The sequence below is a fragment of the Trichechus manatus genome, unplaced genomic scaffold, assembly GCF_000243295.1.
Source record: "Trichechus manatus latirostris isolate Lorelei unplaced genomic scaffold, TriManLat1.0 scaffold00194, whole genome shotgun sequence".
Lineage (NCBI taxonomy): Eukaryota > Metazoa > Chordata > Mammalia > Sirenia > Trichechidae > Trichechus > Trichechus manatus.
The window spans coordinates 2432525-2441471 of record NW_004444130.1 but is presented as its reverse complement, the minus strand read 5'-3'; the positions used below and the strand labels follow the sequence as shown (position 1 = coordinate 2441471).

General features: G+C 56.8%; 1 protein-coding gene and 1 non-coding gene across 2 annotated transcripts in view; both read right to left on the bottom strand.

The window, feature by feature from the left end:
• Positions 1-2902: 2902 nt before the first annotated feature.
• On the bottom strand, positions 2903-2973 carry TRNAG-GCC (transfer RNA glycine (anticodon GCC)). The gene has a single exon. It is a non-coding gene; the product is annotated as a tRNA-Gly (tRNA).
• A 4703-nt stretch (positions 2974-7676) lies between these two features.
• Positions 7677-8947, bottom strand: part of EXOSC6 (exosome component 6) — a 1621-nt gene continuing 350 nt past the window's right edge. Inside the window, exon 1 of the mRNA XM_023741863.1 lies at positions 7677-8947. This exon is cut by the window's right edge and continues 350 nt beyond it. Within this exon, the coding sequence (XP_023597631.1) occupies positions 8452-8947 (496 nt within the window). The 3' untranslated portion in view covers positions 7677-8451.

The following is an 8947-nucleotide window of genomic DNA, read 5'->3' as shown; positions in this document are numbered from 1 at the left end:
CCAAAGTGATATGAATTATGCCAAAGGAACAGACGCAGAAATCCAGACTACATGGAGGATGTGCAGGTGTTTTCCTCAGGGCACAGGCATTGTTGAATGCCCTCTTGGAGTCCTGCTGTCTGCTTCCTTGGGCCAGGCTGTCCACTGGGAACAGGTGTGCAGAACTTAGGACTCTTCTGTATTTTTTTCTCAAACATGTCTCCAGCTAACACTTAGCTAGCACGCTTAATGGGCAACCATAAACTTTTTTTTTTTTAATGTGGTTAAGGGGCTCCTGATTTGAATTTTAAAGCTATAAAATTCACTTTAATTGGAACTGATGAAACATGACTGGCCTCTCTGATGTGCCAAGAGTCAGGGTTGCCTCTGTGAGTGTCTTGAGCCCGTTCACCCACACGTGTGCCACGTGCGGCCACCACTGCTTGCTGTCAGCCCCTTGCCTTATGGTGTTTTTTCTTCGAGTTCCCTGTAAATTGTGTCATCTTGTGTCTGGCAGGCTGTCTGTCTGAGGGCAACCATTTCATGAACTGTAAAATGATTTTGTAAAAAGGGCTCCCTTTGCCTCTCCCTCTAGCCCTCCCTGGCTCTTTCAGATGCAGCCAGGCAGTGGCTTAACCCAGAGGCAGGTGCAGGGTGTGGGCCTGGCAGCGGGCAGGTGGGCGGGCAGAGGCTGCGTCTAGTTCTGTTCCCTGGCGGGCAGGCGGGCAGCAGCAGGAGACAGAGAATTAGCCTGACCAGGTTAGGTGTCTCCTGGGAACCAGAGGATCTCACACTCTGTCCTACTCTTTTGTTCTCTCTTTAGATTTAGACATGGCCCTAGAGCTCAAGACCAGCCAGGCCTGGCCAGGCCAGAAGAGACAGCATGGTACAGCCGTCTTCTGGTGAGTCTGTCTAGGGGAGAGGGTGACCCAGGCTGACCGAGGTGCCATCTGGGGACTGGCTTGTTTGGGGCTCTGGGTTTCACTGCACACCTGGGCTGGCCCAGGCTGCCTGGTCCTATCTCTGTTGCACCTGAGAACGCCCTTCTCCCCTGGCCAAGGCTGTTGGTCCCACTCTTCTAAGGCCCCTGCTAGCTGACATAGCCCAGCCACCACCCTGCTGTCAGAGGCAGGTGTCCTTCCTCCTGCCCGGAGCTGGGGGTGTGGGTCCTCCAGGGGCAGCCTCACCTATGGGGCACTTGGGACCTTTTTCCAGTACAGACATTTGGAAAGTAGCAAATGGGAACCTTTCTGGATGAGATCTTGCCCCTAACTTGGGAAGCAGAAAGAAATTACAAAGAAATCTGTAAATATTTTCAGAAATACCAGTTTCATGGAAGTAATGAGGGTGTGCGTGGAGCATGGTGACCTCTTTGTCCCCTCAGTTGGCTCCTGGCCTTACTCTGGGCATTTGGATGGTTTCTGTTTTGCTGTTGGGGGGAGGCAGGGAGGCAGTGGGGGAGGCGGTTGCTGTTGGGAACAGCACAGCTGTAAACACTGTCGTACCAAGTTTCTTCTGGGTTTTTGCCTTGGCTCTTCTCCCTGGAAGTTGGCTGACAGGGCTGGGCACGGGCTGCTTTGCAATGTCTCTATACTTCCAGGTTGCCTGAGAGAGAGCTGAGGTCACAGCTGCCTTAGCCTGTGTCACCTGTGAGTGCATCTGTGTGGGAGGCCTTTCCACTACTTCTTTTGGGACTGATTGGTAGATGTGGACCTGTGGGCAACTCATAATTCTTTAAACGTGCGTTTCTTCAGTGATGCAGAGCTGCAGGTGGCTGTGTGCTGGTTTCCTATCTCAGGTGTGAGACTCCTACCTATGGGCGTCTGTTTATATGGTTTTGTAATTTTGTCTGTCTGGTGGATGCTAAGTGGTTCTCTCTCATAGTTATCTCACATGTTTGTTAAAACGGCCACTTTTAAGGCTAGGTGAACCCCATCCTCGGTTCTTCAGTTCCAGTCACCTTCTTCAGATTTCATATTTTCCACCCCACCCCTTGGCCAGCAAGCTTGGGCCTAGCCCCATCAGCTTCCTAGCTCGCTTTGGTGTGAGGTCCCAAGTGAGCGGGGAACTGAGAGCAATAGGAAGCTATGATACTTGTCCCCCAGGAGCTCACACTCCCTGCAGAGGGACAACCAGAGCCTGGAGCAGAGGTGGCCTCCTCAAGACCCGCCTGACCCCAGAGGACTCTGGGGGAGAGAATAAAGCACTACCTTAGTGGCTCTGGTGGCAGTGGGTGGGCCCGTTGGGATGGTGCCAGCGGAGGGGAGGCTGTGGTGGGGCTCTGGTGGGCACTAAACTGCTGGATGGCCCTCCATGAGAACTGGTCAAGCCAGACCATGTGATTTGGGGTTCAAAATGGAATTTGTCAACCTGAAAGGAAAGGTTTGTCGTGGAAGGACTGCCCTAGGTCCCCTCTCCCCACCCCATAGTCTGACCCTGGGGACACAGCACCATCCCACCGGTGCATTTTCTCTTTTCATGGGAAGTTCCAGATTTGCACACTGTAGCCATTAGCCCAGACCAGGGGAGGGCTGCGGTGACTCGGTGTGACCAGGTAGACCTCTGTCTTGGGAGAGAAGAGCAGGGCCACCTGCCCAGGGCACGTGCCTCAGGAAGGCACAGGGAGCAAAGGAAGGCAGCGCACTGAGGCCCCAGCCGGGGAGAGGGATGTGCCAGGACTTCTGCCTACGGCTGGCGCTGCTGGGGCGGCGCATGCGCCCTGAGCCCAGCTGCGCCTGTGTCCGTTCTGCTTGCTCCCTGCACTCCCGGGAGGAGGGAGAAATCTCAGAAGTCCCATTTCTTTATACTGCTCATTTCTGGCTACTTTAAAAAAGAAAAAAAAAGAGGCAGAAAAAACAATAAAAATTATTTAAAGTAGTCATTTTGGGAAGGAGTGAGGAAAGGAAGGGAGAAAAGATCTCTTTGCATTGGCCGGGAATCGAACCCGGGCCTCCCGCGTGGCAGGCGAGAATTCTACCACTGAACCACCAATGCTGCAGTGGTTTTCAGTTTGCAGATATGATCCATGTGGTTGTGCTGCCGGCAGGAGCCTTGTCTGATCCCTACCCAGCAGAGCCCGTGGGTGCCCAGGGAGAGGGGAGAGTGAGGATGTTATTTGAGGGAACGTGCTCAGCTGAGACTACATCTAGGGGTTTGCCCTGGCCCCCCAGCCCTCCTGGCTCTGGCCTGTTTGCCTGCACCGCGCGCTGGGAGGCTGGCAGAGCTGTTTGCTTCCAAAGCGCGCTAGGAGGCTAACCGGGCTGACTTTGGCCATATGGCCTGTTTGCCTGCACCGCTCCCCCGGGGTGGGTGAGAGGCCACTCCACCTCCCCTGCTGTCCTGGCTCACTTTCCTTTTTCTGGGCTTCCGACGACCAGACTCAGCATCCCTTCGGAACTCCTGCAGCATGTGGTGCCTGGGCCACCCGCTCAGACTTCCTGAAGCCAGAGGTGGGATCTGGGGTGGGATATTTCACCCAAGGGCCTAGGGACCCTGCAGGATGAGGGAGAAGAGGCTAGGGCCCCCGAATATCCTTCTTCATCTCAGGGGCCCCCATAGACCTCACCCCCGGTTCCAGAGCCGGGGCTGGGCCTGAGCTGGGGTACAGATGGACAGCAGCTGAAAGTTGTCACAGAACCTGTGCTTCTGCCCACCATGTGCCCTCTCACTCCAACTTACCCGCTGTCTCCAGGCCCAGGTGCAGGCGGGACCTGAAGCTCCTGCAGCAGTGTCCCCACAGAGCCTTCCTGCCCAGGCCAGGACCCAGTTGTCTCTCTGCATCTAGAGCCCCCACCCCTTCCCAGCACCAGTTCCCTGGAGTTCATGGGTGGGTGAAATGGGGTGAGCCTGTGGCAGTGTGACCCTAAGGCCTTTCAGCCTCATCCTTTGTCCAGAGCCTGGAGCAGGGGAGAAGGTGGTCTGGAGCAGGGGGAGATGGTCTGGAGCAGGGAGGAGGTGGCCTGGTCTCAGCCCTAACCCTGCCTGGCCCCTCAGGTGCTAGGGCCTGCATCCAGAGGATTAGAGGCTCTCACACCCCCACCAGGGATTTGGGCTGATTTAACTCTTCCCTTCATCTTTTGCCAGACTAAGATACAGAAGGTCAGCAGCTCCAGGGGCAGGCGGAGGAGACTTTTGAGGGTCTAACTCAGGCTGGGCTGGCAGTTGAGGGTAGGTGGCTGGGCCCAGCCCTGATGGCCAGAAGCCTACAGGCTACTGTCCCCTCCTGCTGCCTGGAGTCAGCTGAAAGGTTCCCCTTATCAGAGGCCAGTTGGGGAGAAGCTGATTTGCAGGGACTTCGTCAGCCTTTGGAACCCTGATGGCTCAGTGATTACAGTGTTCAGCTGCTAACGAAAAGGCCAGTGGTTCAAACCCACCAGCTACTCCATGGGAGAAAGATGTGGTAGTCTGCTTCCATAAATATTACAGCCTTGGAAACCCTGTGGGGCAGTCCTACTCTGTTGCTATGAGTTGGAATGGACTCCACGGCAGTGGGTTTTTTTTGATCAGCCATCTTACTGTGGTCTCCCAAAGTGACCTTGGGCAAGTCCTCGGGGCTCTTCTGGTGGAGAATCCTGGATTCTAAACCGGAGCTGCATACCTCAGTTTCCCCAAGTTAACCTGGGGCCAGGGCAGGGACTCTGGCCCTGGACAGTGACTCCTTCCCCATTTGTCTCCTCTTCTGCAGCAGTAACTATGACCTGGCCTATGAGCTGTACAGGGAAGATGTCCCCTACAGGTGGGTGAGCCTGCCCCTTCGGTCCTCTGGGCAAAGAGGTGGGGTTCATGGGCCTGATGCCCACTCTCCCTCACCCTATAGGATATATGAATACCAGAGGATCCCCCCACTCATCAACCATGTGCCTGTCAAGATCCAGAAGACTCATGTGGGCATGGGGGTCAAGAGCAGCTTCAGCCGTCACAAGGTCCCCAGGAATAGCCACCTGCCCCCAAGGCAGATGAAGCGTGAATGAGGGGGCATGGCCCTCGCTTTCAGAGCTGGGAGCAGCAGAGCGAACCGTATCACACTGAGGGAGACCCGGGTCCAGTGTGGGCACCAACTCTGGCCCCTCTCCCGACAGTCCAGACCGAGGAACTGCACCCCATCATGGGAGAGCTGAGCCAGATCAAAGCCCAGGTGGATAGCCTACTGGAGAGCCTGGAGTGCATGGACCAGCAGAGGGACCAGCCTGCAGGTCAGGCGCCCCAGTATGGCCTAGAATGTGCTCTTAGCAGGGCTCCAGCTTGTCCCACTCCTGAAGATGCCAGGGGTCCTGGGGTCCTGCCTTGGGCTTCCCCTGTCCTCAGGGCTTCTCTCCCCTCCCACTCCCTCTTGCTATTCCCGTGGCTTGTGGCTTTGGGGTTGTCCGGTCACCCCAGCCCTCAGCAGCTATCCAGAGCTAGGGTGTGTCCCAGCCCATCCCCTTCTTGCCCTCTCGAGTGTCCCAGATCGGTGTGGGCATCAAGTGCCTGTCCTAGCTCAGCTGGGACCTCCCAATCCGGCCAGCCAGCCACTGACAAGCAACTCTCCTGCACAGGGACGAAGGACCATGAAGAGAACAGGGGTGCTGGGAGTGAGGGATTCTCATGTGGAACCACTGAGCACCCACAGGAGCCCAGGGGCCAGAGGACTGCTCCAGAGGCAGACAGCTCCAACAAGAGCACAGACACGGAAGAGGCAGTGAGTGGCCCGTCCTCCACTCCTCCGCTCCCTGCTTGTGTTTGGGTCCTTGTGGCCTCCCTGTGAGCAAGGGAGGGGCTAGGGTTTGTGCAGAAGTCCATGGTGGTGGGCGGGGGAGGCTTGGACAGGGCAATCCCAGGGAGTCAGGGGTGGGTGGGTACACTGAGCATTGTGGAGGGAATGTCACAGGTGTGCCTTATGGCTGCAGACTCTGCCTGAGAACCACCTGGTGAGCTTGTTAAAGCCCAGGTTTCTGCCCTCCTCCCACACCAAGTTTGCTGCTTGCATTGTACCACATTCCCCAGGGAAGCTGTGGCATGCTGACCTCCCTGGAGGGACAGTATGGCCAGGCCTGGAATGGATAATAGCCCTTTGTGTGGCATTAAAGGGCAGAATAGCCCCTGCTCTAACCCATTCTCCTCCCCTATCTGGTGGTCCCTGCAGTAGACGAAGCCCCCACTGCTGTTTGGGCCCCCCAGCAAGGCTGGGTCTGCTGGGGAGTTGAAACTTCCAAGCTTCTCTTCCACTACGCTACCAAGCTCTGCTGGGCTCAGAGGGCCCTCACTCCTGCCCAGGGCCTGCATCACATCTCCAGAAGAGAGAATGCTTGCCTTTGCCTAGTGGTGCCTGGTTCCTGGGTCTCAGGAGGAGCAGCCCTGGGCTGTCCGAGGCTCCTGGGAAATGCCTTGGGGAGGGAGCTGGGTATCAGCAGATGACCTCCCTTTCCCAGCCATACCATGTCTTTGAGCCTCTAGGCCAGAGTACTGCTTGTTTTCCCTACAGGTGAAAAATCACTTATCGGACCAGGAGGGCAGCCAGTAAAAGGCTGGAACCCTTCTAGACTTATCAGCTCTGGGTGTTTCCAGGATGACGCCCTTCCCTGCTTTCTGTGTGTTTTTTGAAGACCTTCCGGTGGCACCTGTTCTGGAGCTAGGGCAATAGAAGTGGAGGGCACAGCTCGGCCAAACCAGCCCTCGCAATAGTGGTGGGTGTCGTGTTTCCAGATAGTCCTGGAACTAGCAGGGCTGGAGGGGGAGGCGGCCTGGACTCCCATTACCAGGTCACTATTCTCATCAAGAAGCCAAGGCTGCCTCAAAAGGGGCAGATGGACAGGGTCCCCCAAGAGCCCAGGGGAGCACCATCAGCCCCCTCTGAATGCAGAGATAGCTTCAGCTGCTCTTTTCCCCTCCTGCTGCCCAGCAGTCCTGATGGGTGTGGAGCTTCCTGCAGCAGCTGGCCCAGATCACTTTCTCCAGCCACAGTGGGGCACAGGAAACAGAACTGTGTTCCTACAGTCCCCCTCCCAGTCTGAAGCAGCTGTATCTCCTGGGGAGTACCTCACATAACACTTTTGGTTCGACTCCCCATCCACCCTACATAGCCATCCTTCAGAATCAGTGTATTTTTATGTCCTGTCTCTTGCTGGTGTGATAATACATTTTTCCAGAGCAGATCTGAAATACGTAGTATGTCAGAAGGGAAAAAATGTGTATTTTTTCTGGTCAGGGGTTTCTGATGTGGTCCCAGTGCCTCATTCTGGGCCTTGGGCTCCCCCAGGGCCAGCCCTTCCTAGAGAAGCAGAGCAGGCCCTTGAGACACAGGTTTGGAAACTTGTAGCGAGCATGGTGCACAGAGGACCAGGCTGCCGAGGTTCTGCAGGGCAGGCTCACTGGGCTTCCTCCAATCCAGACCTGAGCACAAACCCACAGGGCTCAGGTGCCACGCAGGGCAGAAGTCTGCACCCTCATGGTCAGTCAGCTAGGCCAGTTCTGCTCTGCACAACAGCCTAATGCTGTTTTCCCAGAATCCAGAGGCTTATTCCTGGCAGTTCACCTGCTGTCTCCCAAGCCCAAGTTGCCCACAGGCCTTGTTCCCAGGAACCAAGTCTGGACAAGGGGCGCCAGATCATGAAGCTAGCCTGGGGCCCCAAGTTAGTGGGGAGGCCGTGGAAGGATGGCTCTGGCTTCCACTCAGAGCAAGCCCTTTCCAGCTACCCAACCCTGGGCTGTGGTCTTGCCCAGTCCCCAACACTGAACCAGGGAATAGGGGGTGCACTTAGAGTGCTTCTGGAACCACAGAGCTCTCCTGACTCTTGTACTTGGCGGGTAGGAAGTCAGCTTCCCCTCCTCCAAAGCACATTTTTTCATATCAACCCCTTCAGCTGCTTCAGCTACTTCACCCTGTCTCTTCTGCTCATGCTGGCCTAACAAGGGACACATCTAAGGCAGTGATCTCCAGAGCCCTTGGCACCAGGGGTCCAACACACTACCCACCTCAGAAGAGCTTTGCTTTTTAAAATCCTGTACCAAGAAGAACCACAACAGAAAACGTTGCTCAGATACAAACTTTTTGTATTGTTTTAGTTTATATGTAAGAAGGCACAGCCCCCTTGTCCATCCTCTCAAAAGCAGACTAGTTATACAGAAGGAAGCCACTGGTTGGCCTGTAAAAATACGGTCCACCCCTTACAAGAAAACAACTCTAGGTCTCCTTTACCAGACCAGTCCAACTGAAGTCTTTTCCAACTTGGAATCAGGCTGAATTCACAGGTTTCTTCAGCTGGGTTGACATTGGAAGCCAGCTCAGGCAGAAAAGTTTCTCTTCTGGAAAGCTTTTTGCAACAGCTGTCCAGAGTCTCAGTTCTGTGTGAGGAGGGGGCGGCTGTTGCCAAACCGCGCCTCCCGCCCATATCCTCTGGTGCTCTCCAGTTCTCAGCAATCTAGAGGCCAGAGGCAGCGGGTCCTTTCAGGGATGGCAGCCCAGTCCTCGGCGTCATCTTTGCTTAAGCTTCTGGCTCAGGACTGGGTGGCCGCGCTCCTCCGACGGGCGGCCCGCACCAGGCACTGCTGCAGCACGGGGTAAAGGCGCTGGCAGCCCTCGAGGCCCAGACGCACAGCCTCGGTCCAGCTCTCAGTTGGGCCGCCCTCCCCGCTGCCCAGCAGCCCCGCCACCTGGTTGAGCATCGGCATGAGCGCCACGGTGAGGCCGGCGGCGGCACGCTCCTCCTCGAGCCGCGTGGGGTCCAATAGCCAGGCGGGCGCGGGGCCCGGCGCGCGGCTCAGGCCGCAGCCCACCACCAGGTCATACATCTCGACGCCGGCGTCGGCCAGGGCGAGCGCGGCGGCCGTGAGCGCGGTAGCCAGCGCCGAGCCGCCGTCTTCCAGCAGCAGCGCCGACACCTCGAGCTGCGCGCGCGGGTAGCGGCCCAGGCGCACAGCTGGCTCGAGAGCCTCTTGCAGCGCCAGCGCCAGTTCGCGTTCCTCGCCGCCGCCCGGAGGTGCACGGCGCCTG